Source organism: Fistularia commersonii, chromosome 5, assembly GCF_037954325.1.
Source record: "Fistularia commersonii isolate RoL2024-O1a breed Wild chromosome 5, RoL_Fcom_v1.0, whole genome shotgun sequence".
Classification (NCBI taxonomy): domain Eukaryota; kingdom Metazoa; phylum Chordata; class Actinopteri; order Syngnathiformes; family Fistulariidae; genus Fistularia; species Fistularia commersonii.
In genome coordinates, this window is record NC_141288.1 from 5,274,141 (window position 1) to 5,292,500 (window position 18,360).

Consider the following 18,360-nt stretch of genomic DNA (forward strand, 5'->3'; position numbering starts at 1 on the left):
CAGCAGGAAATGTAATGAACTTTTATTGTTATAATTGCTTGGACTGGAAAAAGTGGAAGAGTGCAAAGGCTTAAAAAGAAGAAATAGGCGCCAATTTATTGATTTCATCTCAGAATTTACACTTCATTGAAAACATTTGTAAAAAAAAAACATCCATACAAATCCCTGAAACATGAGATGATCATTTTGGTTTTTTAAACTGGCAATAAAAATTAATTGGCATTTAAATACCTCCCTAAATGCCTCCCTGACATTCCTTGTCTTTTTCACACCATAAATAAATAGTTTATCTTTCAGATGACAGTGTAAACATGTTTTTTTTGGGCTAGATCTCTTACTCCATCCCCCTGCAGTGACGGGATCTTCCCAAATAGTCCGGCCTGTTTGGCGCCTCAATGGGGGCGGAAACTCTCAAAAGTAAAAACACGAGGAGGAATCCAGCAGCACGGGCTTCCTCACTCCTTCCCCTCTTCCTCCTCCTCCTCCTCCTCCTCCTCCTCCTCTTCCTCTTCCTCGTCGCTCTTAATGGCCGCCTCCTGCACACGAGGGGAACAGATCACGTTATTGATCAAGATTCAAAATACGGATTGACTCAGAACAGGTCTACCCGAAAATGTAGCTCCAATTGAAAGGAATAATTATATGCTGAATACATCTTTTTTTCAGTTATTTACCTTTAGTAATATTTTGGTAGATTCAAATACCTGAGTAGATTTAGTTGACTGATTTCAACCTCATGGACAATAAACAAACATTTGAAGCCAGAATTTGCAGCTAAAGAGTTTTAGGGGGGGTTTGGATCCCTGGTGAGAAATACTGAAGTGGATTGTTTCTCAGACTTCTCAGTGCAGTGTGTGTGTCAGACGTACATATCCGCCCTGCTGTTTGGCCCAGGAGAAAAAGTGATTGTGCAGGTATTTAGCTCCAAATCCCAGCAGCCGGTTCATGGGGAGTGTGTCGACGGCAGAAAGGCGGGCTGTGACCTGTGGGGAGACGCAATCACTGCCATTTTAACAACTCACCTGATGATTAGGTTGTCACACACACACACACACACACACACACACACACACACACACACACACACACACACACACACACACACACACGAAGTAGTGGGTGTGTTATGTAATGGGGTGGTGACAAATTAACAGTCAGTCTGTGTTACACAAGACAAACCCCTGGTCAGGAGGGAGGACGGCTGTAGTCAGAGGTCGAACGCGGCTCTCACCTCACACGTCAGGGCAATGTGGGTCTTCGGCGACGTGTGCGGGCCCAGGCTCTCGGGGTCGGAGGTCAGGAGGCCCATCCTTCCCAGCAGGGTCCTGATGAGCCGGTCAAAGAAGCCGTAGTTCCATTTACCCTGGGTGTCTTGTAAAGCCTTTTTCAGTTCCTCCTGCTTGAGACAAAAAAAAAACATCCTGTGCTGAGTTTGGGTTCTTTTTTTTTCTTTCTGTTTTTGGGGGGTGGGGGGTGACCTCAGGGTGGAGTGTGTGTGGAGGGGTAGGGTACATGTTGACCGAACTTAGATCTTTCTGTTTCTCACCCTCGCGTTGAGGTCGTCTCCATACTCCCTCAGCAGAATGCCGATCAGCTGCTCCAGCGTTTCTTCTTCATCGTCCTCTAAAGACACACAGTGAGGGTCAGCGCCCCATGGCGAGATGCAACAAGACGGCACTTCACAAGGGGGGAAAATAAAAATTACAAAAAAAGCGACTCACCGCTAGGCCCATCCGACTGGATGTCTGGAGAAGTGAAGGGGATTTCATCGACGATCTTCCTCAGCGTGTCCACCACCTGCTCCAGCTCGTCTTCCTCGGTCTCACCTGACAGGAAATCAAGCTGGTGAGTAATTGTCACATCAGGGTTTGGTTCTTTTTTATATTGTGTCAATTTTTCTTTTCATGTATTTCTATTTTAGGGTACTTTTTTGCCCTGTTCGTTTTGAAATTCACCGAGTTGTATTGATCAGTGAGGTAATACTAACTGTTCTCAGTTTTTTTTGGGATGGAGCAGTAACACTACAACAGATTCATATTCAATCAAATGCTGACATTTCTTTTGCCTGATAACGAAATCTTTTTCTTCTTATTCACCAGGTGTGACATCACACTACCAGTTCGCACGCACACACCCGCCTCCATTGAGACTCTTCGCTCCTGTAAGAAGTCTTTCCTCACGGAAGCAGAAAGACTTGCTCTGCCAGGGAAAGAACCTCCTCTTCTACCTTCTAACAGGCTGCCGCTTCTAGTTTTTTTTTGACGAATCAAAAAAACCCAAACTACGCAACCAGGCAAAAACCAACATGTCGGACAGAGAAGGAGGACAGACAGCGGAAACCACCGGTTTTGGGGCTTCAATATTCCTCTGCTTCCGCTCACTGCAATAAGTTGGGAGAATCTGATTTCTTATTTCTGCTTTCTTTAAAATCTTCCTCTAAGCAGCTTGACTTACCACATCAAATTCCTGTGTACATTGTACATTTGGCAATTAAAACATTGTCTGATTTCAGGTTTTGATTGATGTTGCTACCTGACGTCTGAGGAGTCAAAGTTTTCTAAAATATGTGCACCGCCTCACCTGCCCTGCTCATACTCCAAGGTCTGTCGCCGTCCCCCGGCAGAGGCTCGGGATCTTTCACCTCCATTGGTCTGATGCATCCAAAAATGTGCAGGACGCGTTTCAAGTTCTTCCTCCTACCCTTAGTCTTCTTCGGTGGCTTGCTTTCACCCTCAGTCTGAAGCGAAAGGGGTTTGTTGGAGTCTGTGGTGTTGGCCAGCGGCCCCAGCCTGGCCTCTATCCTCCTCCTCTGTGTGTATGCCCTCAGGAGGGAAAACTCCTCCATGTCCTCCTCAGCTATGTGGTTGTCGTTGAATTCCACATGACCGTTTGCCATCTTGGTTTCCTGGATGACACCAAACAACATCAGCCTCTTTCACGACTTTCTTTGTGTGTGTGTACCTTCAAGCAGCACAAACATTTATATTTCCAAAAATATGTCTTATATTTGGTGATAATTCCTAAACCCCAAATTCATACTATTTCAGAATTGAGGGGAAAACGTCTTGAGTAAATATGAGGTAGGAATCAAAAATGACCAACAGATTACATTAAAAAAAACGGATTCTGTAATATTAGTAATACTAAACAAAATTCCCCAAAAGTCTGAATATAAATGCACTGAAATATTGCAAAAAATAACACACTAATATTTTAAAACTCTAATTTTCCGGTATGACATCCCTATCTGTTTTGCACACTTCTGAGGTAGAAATCAAAATGACCAACAGATTACATAAAAAAAAACAGAATCTGTAAAATTAATATTACACAAAATTCTCAGAAGGTCTGAAAATAAATGCACTGAAATATTGCAAAAAATAACATCACTGATATTTTAAAACTCCAATTTTTCGGGTAGACTCAAATTCTGTTTTGCACACTTCTGAAATTCTTTCATCAGTGCAAATTCCTGTTTTTCAGAAGTCATTCTCTAAAAATAGAATTTTGAAAGATAAAATCGGAACCCGCCAATAAAAAAAGGCATTAAATGTGTTGATTTTAGATTTTATTTTACACTTTTGATAATTTTATTGATATTAAGGTTACGTTGAATTAATAAACTCGGAATTGTTTTGCTCCCCCTGGTGGCCGGAAACGGAACAACGCCACTTGTCAAGATTGTCATCTTGAGCTTAAACCGAATAAAAGCCCAAGTGTCGCCGCTTAAAGGTATTTAAATATCGGTTCACAGACGGCTTTCACTGCTAGGAGTCTGGTCATTTACTTTATTTTTTACTTTTTATTATTTTCCAGCCTCGTTTCAACGCCTGATAATACTTTAGTAGCGCGTTTGGGCAAAGCTGCCACACTGCACTTTGCTAACGCCCGTAAAAGAAACAAATCGTGACGCAGGTTTAATCAAATCAAACATTCGGTCAAAGTAAAGCTAACGTTCAAACACAACTCAAGACGGGTTCTAAACTTTCGAACCGATAATGACGTTTTTGGGTCGGAACTTTTTTTTTTTTTCGGAGAAAGCAGATTTAAAGGAAATTTGAAAATATTAATACTTACGTTCCAATAAGAACTGTACTAGCTGGCCAGACACTTCTTTTCGAAGTCCAATCGACTGCCGTTTCTCAACTGGCCCATGATTATATAGCAATGCTTACGTCACGAGTGCAGTGCGTGATGACGTAGGATCCTTCGAGTCTCTTATTTTGACCGGGCGGCGAACCGAAAGGGAAACTAGCTTTCCACCCGAATAGGGGAAATAGAAAGACAGCTTGTGGAAATTGTTTCGCAAAAAAACAATTGTGTAACAGTGTGTGACAGCACAGATTTTGTTTTTCTGACTCGCCAAGGAAATTGGAATGAAAATAATAACTCCGTGAATGAACACAGAAAATGCGAATAATGGTTTAAAACCATCGAGCTATTCCCCTCAAAAAGCAGAAATCACTTTTTTTTTTTGTGAAAGAACCAAATTATCCTCGCATTGGCAAAGAAATAACTCGAAAAAAACCTAAGCTTTTATTTAAACTTGAAGGTTTCTCATATCTGTTGTATGACTGATTACTTGAAATGCACTTTATTTTTCTTTCTGTGGTACTTGAAGATGTTATGAAAGTGTGGCAAGTGTCAAAAAAGGTGCACTTTGTCAAATTACACAACACATCAACTGAGTGGGTAAATGGGGTTGGTGTATGTTAGCCCTCATTCAGATATGCAGACATTCAGTGACACACAACAGCTCTGTCAAGCATTAGCCTAATAAAAAAAGAACAAAATACATGAATCGGCCCAGTATTCTAGTAGCTCTGTATTGTATACAAGCTAACAGGTCTGTTTATACGAGGCGGTGGCACAAATAGGTCATCGATTGTGTTTCGTTTACGCATAAAGGTTTCACATTCATTCATTCAATATACCGATTATCTGGTTCAAGCGGGGAATGGCGCCTATACTTTTCAACCATTTCGTCCCTCATTCATTCTCAAATTCACAAATGTGCATGTTTTGGACTGTTGAAGGGAAGCGGAGAATTTGGGGAAACCCATGCACACAGGTAGAACATAGAATTCTAAGGGGGTAATTAAATTGAAAGATTGAACAGGTTAATTTGCATGCAGCCAGACAATCGAATATGGAACTGAAACACAGGAAGTTAACAGACTGCTCTTGTTTACCTTCCTCGTCTGTTTAACGGTCGGCCTTTCATTTAAACTGAAATCCTCCCCCCCCAAAAAAATGTAATTCTGCTTTGTGACTTAAAAATGATGTAATAAAAGTGATGCACAGACATCTTTTAGCATAGAGCAACACGTGTGATAAATGTAACATTCTGCAAGGTCCCAAGCACTTCAAGTAAAAGTAGGTTAAATCTTGTATTTTTTTTTAGGTTTTTTTTTGCTAATTTTTTCAAATATTCCTGCAGGGATTTTTTAGTTTTCTAGGGGAACAAAATCCCAAGGATAAGTAATTTAAAAAAAAAAACTGTTACAGTTTACAGGTTATATTTGTTATTATTGGATTTCTCAATATGACCCAGATGCAGATCTTACCGCCAAATTTCATTTTAATATTTCCTTTAATAGGAATAATAGTAATTATTAATATTCCAATAGTGACCTGAAAACTTCACTGCCTCCTGACCCTGACAATACAATCTGAGTCACTGTCTTTGGCGGGTCACATGACAGAAATCTCACGAGGGTGAGGAGAGGCTTCGTCAATGTTTGTAAAAACCTGACGAGGAAACGCTTTGACAGGAAAGTCCCAGCAGCTCACAGCAAGGGAGGCTGGCTCGAGATGCCAGGGCACATCCCATTAAACTCATGCTGTTAGAAATGCACGTACAAATGCATGCACACACACACACACACACAGTTTAATATTTTTTTAAATGATTTTCCTATTTTCTGATAAAGTAGCGGCTCGATCGGTTCCAGAAAAATAAAAAAATCTCAAGTTTCTTTCCTCGTTGTTGGGCCATTTGATAGGAAAAGGGGGTTTCCAAAAAAAAAAAAACTTTCCATAGTTTCTTGCTCTTTTATGCAGGTTTCTTGATCATAATTTCCATTATTTCTCACACATTGTTAATTTAACAGGTGATTTTTATGTTAAGGTATCACATTTCTCTTGATGCTGATTTCTGTTAGCCACCATGTGATTATGAGTCACTCCACATTCCAAAGTCTGAACCATCTAATAGCTTTCGCAATGCGTTCACTGGCGGCGGTTAAAGTCTCTCAAATGTTGTAAAGTAATAAAATAATTCGCAGCGAAATGAGGAAGACGTTAAATTGACTTTTACGAACATTTAAAAATACATTTGGATATATTATTCAAGATAAAAACATCATTTTGTGAAAATTCAAATTCAGAAAATCATTGATTCTTTGTGTATATGCAATTTTCAGGAATTGTTTGCATCATTTTCAATTGTATTAAAATATCAAGAAAATCTGTGCTATTTTTAAAACACTGTGGTGAATTTTTAAAAAGGTACTTTTTGATCATTTAAAGCATTTTTTTTTCGCAACAGGGGTTTTTGTCCTAATCTGAACAAGGCAATGAGTCAGTTAAACAGCAAGGTCAAAAACGACACGGTGGATCTTTAAAGAAAGATGATAAAGTCGAATCTTTCCTCCCAGTTCGGCAGAATATTTTACTTGTAACAGACAGGAAAAGACAAGTAAGTTTGTTATTTGCAGTGAATCGGATGGTCATGTTTAGTCGGTGAAAAGCATCCGTGATGAAAACAAAAGAAGTAGACCTTTTTAAAAAGAAACAAAATGACAGTCACAGTTAGTGGACCCCCTCTAAATATATTATCATACAGCACGTTCATCGTTCTGTGTTAATATAAACTTTACAGCAGATACATGTGTGTCTAGCTACGGCCACTCGGGAGGCTCAGTGGCCGTCCTCTTGAACCCTGTCAAACTGCACTCGTAGCTGCATGTATGAGTCATAAATATGTAAAAAGTCCCAAACAAAGGAGCGACTTCTCCTTTCCAAAGGGTTCTGAGTTGTTGTTGCTGCTTCTAAAAAAAAAACATCCAAACAACATAACCACATCTTCTTGTAACAAATAAAAATAAAAAGCAATCCAACAAAAAACTAACAAAAAAAAAAAAAACTTCAAGTAATCCCATCGTCCATCCCAGGAGAAAAGAACAAGGAAGTTGAAAATGCAAAAAACCTTGTGGGGCAAACGTGGGTGCAAAACCTTTCGAAAAAATAGAGAGTTAATGGTGGAACATGAATCGAATCCCCGGGAGATGTGAAAACACCATGCAGCCATTTAATACAGTCAATGGAGGGATGTGTGTGTGTGTGTGTGTGGGTCAGAAGATACTTTGGTGACACACAAAAAAACACACCATCCCCAGAATCCTCTCCAAACATTCAACATTGGTTCCTTCAGAAGTCCTGCTTCCTGTATATATATCTCAAAAATACTCTCAGACGAGGGGAGAAGGAAGTGGGGTTTGGGCGCGACGTCCCAAAACCTTATAGGCTGTTTAAAAAAAAGAAGGTTAATTTAAAGGTTGAATTAAAGGTCATTTCAAACTAATTGTCAGATTATTTGCAAAATTTTTAAGGAAACTCAGTTTTCAGGGATACAGAATTACGTTTCCTTGTAATCTTGAAAAAAAATCTTATTTTTTTTCGGGCCTGTAACAAATAACACTAGAGCAAAGTTTCAGGTCTTTCAAGTATTTTCCTTCTCGTGCCAATTGATGGATGTCGTCACGACAACCTGATAAATCGGGAAATGACGACCAAGTGTCGGTGAGAAAACATGGAGGTGAGAAACCTGACGCCTGGGAACCCCCTGACCTCCAACCCCCCGCGAGAAAAGCAGTGTAACAACTGGATTCACATCAGGTTCTATCAAAATAAAAGTCACATCCATCGATAAAACATGCACACAAAGAGAGGGAATAAAAGATTTGCAGACAATCTTTGACAAAACAGCACTTTGACAGACCAGCACTGAAGATAATTTTCACATTCAACATTCCTCGGTACTCAGCAGCCCCCGACCTTTAGAAAACATTAATGTAATGTAAACCCTTAACAGAGAAACTCACACAGACCCATTTATTCATATTGCGTTGAATATGGCTCAGAGTTTTCTCTTGAATAAAGGCAGCAAACACATGTACGCACGCACTTACACACACACACAAACTCACACTTGCACTCACGCTATGGTTTTTAGTTGCTGCAGAAAATAAACACTTTTTTCTCATTAGAATTGATATGGAATGGCTCCAAAAACATACACGCACACACACACACTTTGCATGTGAGAGGCATTGTCAGCTCAGGAAACAAACACTGCTAAAAGGTCAAGCATGTGTGTGTGTGTGTGTCTGCGATGGCAAACAGATGTTTAAATTTTTAGTGATATGAATGTCCGTAATAACACACTGGGCAAGAACATGACAAAAAAAAAAGAATAATATGGCCTAACACCCACATTTTGTGTTAATCCTTTGCGTTAATAGCACACAGCTATAATATAACCCATTCATTATTGAATATTTTAGAAAATTTGTGATGGTGAAATTATGCAATCATTATTAAATAACTGATTACATTAATTTTAACTCCCAATTTCACCTGACATTTTGGTTGACGCTTTTGTAAAATGGTGTGTAATCTCGTTTGGCTTGAACGTCCAAAAAAAGTGAGATGAGCAAATGGGATGGGGGGGGGGAATTTAGCTTTGTAATTAAATTACTGAATTTTGAAACAGACTGCCGTATCAAAGCAGGTTATAACAAAAACCGTGCTTGTGAGATTTAAATTTTTTTTTTTTTTTTTTTAATCAAATGACATTTTGCTGTTACAAATCGTTATGGTCTGGATTCCTGGATTCCAAGTTCCTCGACTGACGCAGTTTGACTTCACACAGACTAAAAATATAAAACCCACCATCCAAATCCTATTTTTCTCTCGCTCCAAATGTTTTGCCCCCCCCCACAGCAGCTCTGAAGTACTAAAAAGCCCAAAGCTGAAAGCGACATCACCGCCAAGAGCAATGACATCATCGCTGAAAGCGGTGAGGTCACAGCTGAGCGGCCCTTTTCTACTGCACCCGTTTCACCTTTCAAAACAGTATGAAATGTAAACAAGATAAAGGTTGAAACCCTGATAAAGCCCAATGACCTCCTTGTGTTTTTTGGAGAAACTAAAAAGTGCAGACGTAGTTTGCGTTTGTCTTGGAGGGGGTCGGGGATTGCAGTTTTATGAAGACAAATAATTTAAATCTAAAAACCTGAAAATTAATTAAAAAAAAAAGGAGTAAAACATACAAAAGAAAAAATGCAATAAATTACCCCAAACTAATTAACAGCATTTCAATTGAAATCTGATATAGGGTCGGATTGTTTTAGTTTTATTTTGTTTTGATATGTAAAAGGCTTCTTAATGCTGCAAACCTTTTAAGCACTTGCAAAAAAAAAAAAAAAAAAAAAAAAGTGTGTATTATTTTTTTTTTCAAAGCCCAAACTTTAAAAGTTCAAACTGCGCCTTTGAAAGATGGCCGTAGATCTTTTTTAGAAATATTCTTATGTATATTAGATTATTCTGTAGAAGTACTATTTTTTACAAGTGTCTTTGTATATCCCGTCTTCTTTGAAATGTGCGACGAAGATGCTGAGGAGGAAGGGATGATGGTTTCAGAGTCGTGGGCGGGGGGGGGGGGATTTGTGACACTACGCCCGGTAATGTCTTTGGCACGCATCTTTAGAGTGGGGGGAGGGGGTGCATAAACCTTTAAACATCCATCGGTTCTAGAAGGGGCCTAGTTTTGTTTATTTCTCATCCTAACACTGAAGAAGTCTGACCTTTGACCCCTGTCGTCCAGAGTTTGGTCTCCCGGTCGGCTCGTGACTGGCGGCCGGTCAAAGTGCACTTGCGTCCTGAACGTTTTTTTTTTTTTTTTTTTTTTCTCCTCGTCCCGCGGCTGATCGTTCCATCCGTCAATCGACACGACCAATAAATAGAATATGAATAAATAAATACAAATAAATAGTCGACCAATAAAACGTATTCCTCGGCCGCTGTTGTGAGCCAAAGTGGTTTTGTCTGATTCGTCCCTTTCGGCCTGCGGAGACGCCGGCAGCTACGTCCGCTGCGGAGTCTGTGCAGATGGATTGCGTGCGTGTGTGAGAAAAGTGTGTGTCCTCAGACAGCTGTCTCCAGGTCTTCGTGGGCTGAGGATGTGTCTTGTTTGGTGCTCAGATAACTTGCCAGTTCAGAGTCTCCCTCTGCCTGGTCCGCTGGCGTCTTCCCCTGGGGAGACGAGGGAAAGGGGTTAATGTCCGTCTTTGAAAGGGAAACATAAACTGTAAGGGGAAAAAACTAGTAAGTCTGATTAAACCATTCAGGTGTAAAATGTAAACCGGCTCTCGGAACAATATTTTGTGGCCCCCCCCGCCTCTGAAATCAAATCTTTGTGTTAGTGCCGCCCGCGCGTTTTTTCTCACATAAATCTGAAGGTTTTATACAGTGGGTTTAAAAAAACAAAAACAAAAAAAAAAACAAAAACGGGAAGGATAAAATAAAAAAAGAGTAACTTTGCGATGTATCTTTTGCATCAAAATTTGAAAAAAAAAAAAAAAAAAAGATTTTGTGATGAAGAAACATCTTGTGACATTGTTAAAACAATCTTTTCTTATTTCAAAACAGCAAAAACGGGCAAAATTAAAAAGATCAATTTAATAACCAGAATAGCCACCATTAGCCTTGTAAATATTATACCGCCTCTTATACATGCTAACAATCAAATTTACTAGTAATTCTTGTGGCAAATTTTCCCACTGTGACCAGATTTTTTCTTTTAACTTAACAATATTTTTAGGGTGTAATTTCATCAATTCTTTTGAGGAACAGTTCATGACATATAAAGATTTTTCTAATTTACCTGTTTACCTCCTTTATACTGAAACAAAGGAAAAATTTGGGCTCTATAAAATATTTTATTAATAGATAAAATAAGTAATAAAATAATATAACATAATAAAGTATTATGTAAAAATAATAATGTATCATGACATTTCAAAAAAGTTTTTTAAAGATTTTTATAATTTACCTGTAGATCTCCTCTACACTAAAACAAAGGAAAAAATTTGGACATAGTGTTACTTCTAGGTCATGATTTTACTGGTTCGGCCCCCTTGACGTCAAATTAGCAAGACCAAAATGAGACATTTAGACATTGAAAAAAAAAAAATTAAAGTACATAATTTGCTCATCATTTTGTTTTATAAATGCGTATTTGATTCATGCATGGGGGGGGGGGGGGATTATAAGGAACGATAACTGCCATCTTGTTTAAGTGGTTTCACAATATCTGCTATCACATGCACCTCCCAAATGACACATGCGCATGACTTACTGCAAAAGCCATGGTTTGTTTTCATGGGCAGACCGGGTGACGCCCCGTCGTAAACATCCATCGTACATTCGGGTATGACATCATTGTCCCTGTTTACAGTAAGCGTGCGTGTCTTACCTGGAAGTTTGTTTTCTCCACTGACGCGCCAGCTTCCACCAGTAACCGACACACTACATGTTGTTTTTCTGAGGCTGCTTTGTGCAAGGCAGTGTCCCCTCTGCACACACACACACACACATACATAGGTTATTATGTATTCTAAAATTGCATTACAAAGAGATCTTCCGTGGTTTAACTCACTTCTCCTTGTCCTTCAGATCCAGAAGCACTTTGGAGCCTGAGGACGAACACAGGAAACTGTTTGTGTGTGTTTGTAGGAAGTAAATTGAGAATTACCCTGCTTTTGCGGCGGCCTACATTTGAAATGAGCTGGACAGTAAACCGCGCCGGTTTCCGAGAAGATGGAAGAATGAAAGTGCCTTTCGCAACTCACGCGGAGTTGGGTGTGTACAAAGTGAAATTTCAATTGCATAAGTATTAGCTTACACAAACCAGATATAAGTTAGTCATGTGCAGCTAGGTAAGGTGCAAGTGATATACAGGACTGTCTCAGAAAATTAGAATATTGTGATAAAAGGTCTTTATCTTCTGTAATGCACTTACAAAAACAAAAATGTCATACATTCTGGATTCATTACAAATCAACTGAAATATTGCGAGCCTTTTATTATTTTAATATTGCTGATTATGGCTTACATTTTAAGAAAACTCAAAAATCCTATTTCAAAATTTTAGATTAATGAAAAAGTAATTTTTGTTATTTTAATTGGATTACAGAAGATAAAGAACTTGATCACAAATTTCTAATTATCTGAGACAGTCCTGCAGTATGCATGTGCGGCAGTGAACAGCAGCAGTTAGTAGCAGTGCAAGTTAAATAGCAGCAGTAAAAAGAAAAAAATTAACATGTAATATGCAACATGAAATATGCATTTAATGGTAAAAAAAAGATAATTTATTACTGCTGCTGCACTTGCTCACTGTTTAGCTGCATATTTGTATATTTTGATATCTTTAATTACCATTAAATACATATTTCACTGCTGTTCCATTTTTTTTCTTTTTGAATTTAATAAAGGATAAATTATCCTTTATAAATGATCAATTTTTATCCTTTTTGAATTTAATAAAGGATAGATTACTGCTGCTGCATATGCTCACTGTTTAGCTGCGTATTTGTATATTTTGATATCTTAATTTACCATTAAATGCATATTTCACTGCTGTTCCATTTTTTTCTTTTCAAATTTAATAAAGGACAAATTATCCTTTATAAATGATCAATTTTTTTCCTTTTTGGAATTAATAAAGGATAGATTACTGCTGCTGCACATGCTCACTGTTCGGCTGCATATTTGTATATTTTGATATCTTTGTTTATTTACCATTAAATGCATATTTCACTGCTGTTACATTTTTTTTTTCTCGAATTTAATAAAGGATAAATTATCCTTTATAAATAATAATTTTTTTCTTTTCGAATTTAATAAAGGATGGATTATTACGGCTGCTGTACGTGCTCACTGTTCAGCTGCATATTTGCATATTTTGATATCTTCATTTATTAAATTTGTTCTCTGCAATTAACCCAATCTACCAGTGCAACGGCGGCAATTGGGGGTTCAGTGTCAACATTTTGCTCAAATTTTTCAAAAAGCGCCATTATGTCTTGCAAAAGCGGCCCAATTTTCATCTGACACCTCTGCTTACAACGGGGGCTCGTCGGACGAGGTTTCAGTATTTCAACACCGGAGATGTTTGCAGACTTTTTCCAGCTTCCGCGATCACTGGATTTACCATTTCCATGCTGACTAAACGACACGCCGAGCGAAAGAGGACGCTTCTACTTTTCTAAAAGCCGCTGACCTTTTACCACCAAATGGGAAAACTATTAGCCAAAACCGTGAATAACTGAGTTCAAGACATCAGTCAACATTTATCTTGTTATTGATAGAAATGTGAAAAGCAGTAGACGCGCTCGTACTAAAAAAAAAGATTTAATCAGGTTACAGCGTGAAGGATGGAAGGGGGTCCGCAGGCTCACCCTGCTGCAGGATGTAGCTGACCAGGTCCGCGTGTCCTCTCTGAGCAGATCGGTGGAGCGCCGAGCAGCCTCCGGGGTCTCTGACCAGCAGGCTGACGCCGCGGTTCACACACTCCAACAGCTAAGGGGGGAACACACAAGAGACAAAAGACAGTATTAGTGACAGGGGGTAAATATCTGCAAAACAAAAAAAAAAAAAATTTTTTTTTTTTTTTTTTTTTTTAAATGAAGATGGATAAAATGAGGATGGCGCCTCGGGGATCCTCGGGAGGCTGGGGGTTTTCCAGGTGGAAGCAGTTCACGGTAGATTTAAAAAAAAAAAAATTAAAAAAAATTAAATTACATAGTGGAGGGGCCGAGCTTTTCTTACTTATATTAGTCACACAACAGCTCCTCCTTCCTTTCTAAATAATCTCCCGTCCGTCCGATCTTTTTTTTTTTTCTTACTTGCCTCATTTCTATGGCTCGTCTGCTAAACATGGATTAGCTAATTAGTCGCTCTTGTTGCGAAAAAGTCGTATTCCGACAAACTCGTCCTCCTACCGAGGAATTCGGCTGTCGTCGCTTTTCCGTTCCGTTGAGGTCTGGCTTTTTTTTTTTCCCCCCAGCTTTTATCGTGTTTTGTTTTGTTCCCATAGAAAAATTCCAGGGGTAGAACTTGAGCTATGTACATTGGCGGTGCAGGTTTCTAACAAGACTTAAGAAGCATCTTCCTCTCCACTCTGCACCTCAATGTTCTCGATGAAGAGTTGGTCGTAGGACGGCGGTCCCTCCATGGGGTCGGGCAGGGAGTGTTTGACGTTCGCCGCCGACTGCCTGCGTTTCTTGTTCATCTTGCGGTTCAGCAGCAGAACGATGACTAGATCGAGCAAGGCCACTGCAACAATGCACGGTATGACGATGAACTCCATTGTTGCAGCAGCTCCCTGCCGCGCCGGGTGGCCAGAGGGTCCCTTTTACAAGTTGTGTCGGACACCGTTCTGTCGGGGTCTGTGGTGTCCCCCCCCCCCGTGGCTGGACCCCTGTGGCGGCGGCCATCTGAAATCGACCCAGGGCTGTGAGCATACCGGTCGGGGGACGACCGGGAAAGAACGACTTGGCAGCGACGTGTCTCGGCAGACGGCAGACGGTCTACAGCGCGGTGGGCTGGGAGGCTTTCCGGCCCGCTGTGTAGGGGGCACAGAACGGGGTATTGCGGGAAAGATGTCCCCCCCTCCATGGGGTGACGCTGCAGAAGCAACCTAAATCCCCTTTTGCTGGATGTCGCTCTCTTTAATGTTATCACAGCGACGACGGCGCGTCTGTGACGTCGCGACGCGTGCGTTTCTTCCGACTTGTCATCACAGCTTCCCAAATCATGGCGAATAGGGAGGGAGTTATCGGAAGCTGTTGGAAAATCCCATTAACACGTTCCTCATAGCGAAGCTCATCTTGAAGCGATTATGTCAAGCCCATCGTGTGTTTACAGAAAAAAAAAACAAAAAAAAAACAGCCGGGACTTCCTGCTCCGCCGTGACTGTGAGGGGAATCACAGTCCGGGTGTCGTCACAGCAACGGAGTCGCGGCATGCGTTACATCATAGCTACATCATGGATCTTATAAGAGATGGCATCATAATTGTAAATGCTAAAAGCATATTGCTAATGCACTCCCTATCTTTCACTTGGTACTAATGACCTTAAGACACTTTATAGTCTTCACTTGTTACTTTTACTTAAGACACTTTAAAGTTTATTTGTATTTCTTGTTTTGCCCCTTTTTTTAACTGTTTATACAATTTTCTACTGTTATTGAATATTGTTATGTTTTTTCTTGTAACTCTGGCACAACAATTTCCTTCGGGATAAATAAAGTTGTTCTTGTTCTTATATGCTACGCTATCCCTTTAACTGGGTGTGTCTGTGTGTGTGTGTGTTTGGAGAGCGTTCAGGGGCCTTAAACCTCTCCGCGCTTAAATCAGGAGACTCCCATCGAGTTCAAATTGCCAAAGGCCTGAGGTTATATGTGTTTTTTTTGTTTTTGTTTTAGTTTTTGTACTTTACCGTGGATAGGTCCCCGGAGCTGGCAGCAGACAGCAACGCTGTGAACACACAGACACACACTCACCTTCAGGGATCTATGTTAATAAAAAAAAAAAAATTCTAATTCTAAAAATTATTCTTTATACTAATACCAATGAATGTCCTGTACTGAGGTAGAAAAAAAAACATTTTTACAAAATAAAAATATTGGCTATTTTTTCTGTGGAACAGGGAAAATATGGAATCTATTTAAAGATGAGGTCTGCTTTTCTGGAGAGGAACAGAAAGAAAGGAGAGGATCTTATGGAGAGTCAGGAGGAGCAGTTGGATCAGACAGACTCCTGGCTGCTCCGGTGGTTCTTCCTCTCAGCACATTTTGGCTGCGGAGCAACCGAAGGTATCCGACGGGAGCTCGTCTAAAAATAATAGGAAACTACCAAGGCGCGCTAGCAGGGAGCGACAAACAGATACACCCCAATGTACGTTTCCCCCACAAGAGCGGTGAGATGTAACAAATGGCAATTTACTGCTTTGAGATGAACCGAATTGGCTGAAATTATCCTCTGGAAATATCTTCAGGATTTTTATCTGGAAATTCACGGGGAAAAAAACCTGGAAGTGGTTCCCCCCCCCTCCCAATGCTTCAAGATAAATTCAGGATCTGAAAAGAGCAGGAGCCGTGATGATGGATGAATTAGCTCATGTAGTTAAACTACAAATCATTTAGGATGGTAGTCTAAGAAGATCTGAAATCACATTTTGGGATGTAAAATCACAAGCCGCACTTTTATAGCGCGTTTTAACGGCCTGATTTGGTTTTATACATTTTACAAGGTGAGAGAAAGTGACGGATGATACGCTCCTTTAAAAAAAAAACAAAAAAAAAACTAAACCTCCGGAGTCCATCGTGCATTAGATTTAGATTTAAGTGCATATCAAAAAAATTGTTTATAATAATTTAAGAACACATGAATACTTCATTGATACAAAAACATACAACAGATGTATTGGAGGAAAAGCAGAATTTATATTATGGGTCAGTTAAAGAGGCTGAGAACAGGCTCACTGTGCGTGCGTGTGTGTGTGTGTGTGTGTGTGTGTGTGTGTGTGTGTGTGTGTGTGTGTGTGTGTGTGTCATACCTTGCTCCTCTTGGGTCAAGGGAGCTCTAGAAATAGGGAAAAAGACAGGGATTAATACAGGTTTCGATTTGCAAAAAAAAATGAAATAACCTGTCAGTTGTGATTATTAATACTGGTCACTTATTGAATATTTATTATTGAATATTTATTATGATTTATTTATTTAATTATTATCATTTATTATTTATTTATTTTTTATTATTGAATATTATTGAATTTTGAATTTTATTTTTTGATACTTTTATTATTGAATTTCACTTATTGAATTTCTTGATTATTTTGGTCGCCGGTTTCCTTCATGCGGAGAAGTCCGAAAAAACAAAACAACTGACTTTATGTTGGGTGCTATTTTTTTTCGCGCGGTTCCTCTGACTCACCCGGCAGCAGGTTCCACCACCAGATCAGGCATCCCCGTGCACGACACCTGGCTCACCACGGGCGCCTCGTGGTCCAGGATGAACACCTCCTCCTGACAAATCTCCGTTACGAAATGAAGATGCTCCTGCAAAGGAAAGCACGACTCAGAGCTTCGCGAAACGCCGCGTGTGTGTGTGTGTGTGTGTGCTCGCTCCGGCGCTGACCTGAGCCTTGTCGATGCGGTAGAAGCGATCGGCTGACGTGGCTGCGGCGGGTCAGAAAAAAACAACAATATCAAGGATAAAACTCACACAATAAATTAGACCTAAGGCCCTTAATTTAACACAAGCCTTATTTTATATATTTAAAAAAAAAAATGTGGGGGGGAGGGGTTAATTTGCTGCTGTAGATGATATTTCTGATTTATATAATTATATATAATGTAATTATATAAATACACATGTATTATATAACATGTATACAGTCTTGTTAAAGAACTTCATGATGTATTTCTTCACCTTTAGGGCATTTAATTACATATTTGTTAAATTAAATTCAGCTTTTTATATATTGTCTAATATGTTTTATATATTGTCTATTTTATACAGTTTTATATTTGTATTGTCCAGGACTGCAGATGGAAATTAGCTATGAGCTATAATCTGGTACAAACATCTCTGCCTCTGTGCTTAATGTATTTGTACACTGTCCTAATAAACTTCTAAACAAACAAACAAACTTTTCGATAAATTACTCTGTTTATTTAAACTCTTACGCTGCTTAATTAAACGAAGCACATGAGAATGTGAGCTTTGAGGAGGGGAGAACGCCAAGCTATAGGATTTTTGCGTTCATACGTCTGTGCGTTCGTGTCTGAATGTTTTTAATCGAAACGAAATCGGCGGCGGTTCTATCGAGTCGCCTCACAGTCCAGGAAGCTCCAGTTGGAGGAGAGTCTGCTGGCTGAGCTGGTCCTCGGGATTCCTCTGCTCTCGTCCTGGAGACGGAGACGCACGGTAAGAACGCAGGGGGGTCGGAAATGTTCGGGGCGGCGGGAGAGCCAGGTTGATTCGGGACGGAGGAAATAAAAACATGTCAAACTTTGAGTCCGTTGCGCGTCTCAAAGGTAACCGCGGCGTCTCGCACCTGGTAGTGCACTCGATGGCCAGCAGATGGCGCCTGGTGTAAATCCTAAAATAAGATAAGAACAACTTTATTAATCCCGAAGGAAATTGTTGTGCCAGAGTTACAGAAAATATAACAGTAATAAATAATAAAAAGAAAAAGGCAGAATTAGAAATAAAAATAAACTATAA

General features: G+C 39.7%; 2 protein-coding genes across 8 annotated transcripts in view; both read right to left on the reverse strand.

Moving 5' to 3' along the window:
• Positions 1-6: 6 nt before the first annotated feature.
• On the reverse strand, positions 7-4,163 carry LOC147233931 (uncharacterized). Of its 3 annotated transcripts, none has more exons than XM_086146601.1 (7): positions 4,078-4,163; positions 2,581-2,905; positions 1,722-1,826; positions 1,547-1,623; positions 1,232-1,399; positions 870-983; positions 7-536 (listed from the first exon to the last, which is right to left on the reverse strand). In XM_086146601.1, exons 2-7 carry the CDS (start codon positions 2,894-2,896, stop codon positions 456-458), a joined length of 861 nt encoding a protein of 286 aa, XP_086002727.1. In that variant the 5' UTR covers positions 2,897-2,905; positions 4,078-4,163; the 3' UTR covers positions 7-455. The 3 variants fall into 3 exon arrangements, with proteins under 3 accessions (XP_086002727.1, XP_086002725.1, XP_086002726.1); XM_086146599.1 differs by having other exon boundaries at positions 2,581-2,961; positions 4,078-4,136; XM_086146600.1 differs by having other exon boundaries at positions 1,232-1,396; positions 2,581-2,961; positions 4,078-4,132.
• Positions 4,164-6,653: 2,490 nt separating this feature from the next.
• dgki (diacylglycerol kinase, iota) overlaps positions 6,654-18,360 on the reverse strand; it is a 78,488-nt gene continuing 66,781 nt past the window's right edge. For 2 of the 5 annotated variants that reach the window (XM_086146594.1, XM_086146593.1), the window contains 10 exons: positions 18,191-18,235; positions 17,972-18,041; positions 17,269-17,309; positions 17,065-17,189; positions 16,688-16,713; positions 15,569-15,606; positions 13,527-13,647; positions 11,723-11,759; positions 11,540-11,639; positions 6,654-10,317 (listed from right to left, as the gene is read on the reverse strand). In XM_086146594.1, coding sequence (XP_086002720.1) covers positions 10,210-10,317; positions 11,540-11,639; positions 11,723-11,759; positions 13,527-13,647; positions 15,569-15,606; positions 16,688-16,713; positions 17,065-17,189; positions 17,269-17,309; positions 17,972-18,041; positions 18,191-18,235 — 711 coding nt within the window. In that variant the 3' untranslated portion in view covers positions 6,654-10,209. Of the gene's footprint in view, positions 10,318-11,539; positions 11,640-11,722; positions 11,760-13,526; positions 13,648-15,568; positions 15,607-16,687; positions 16,714-17,064; positions 17,190-17,268; positions 17,310-17,971; positions 18,042-18,145; positions 18,236-18,360 lie in introns of all 5 variants that reach the window. The other 3 variants (XM_086146591.1, XM_086146590.1, XM_086146592.1) reach the window with 2 other exon arrangements.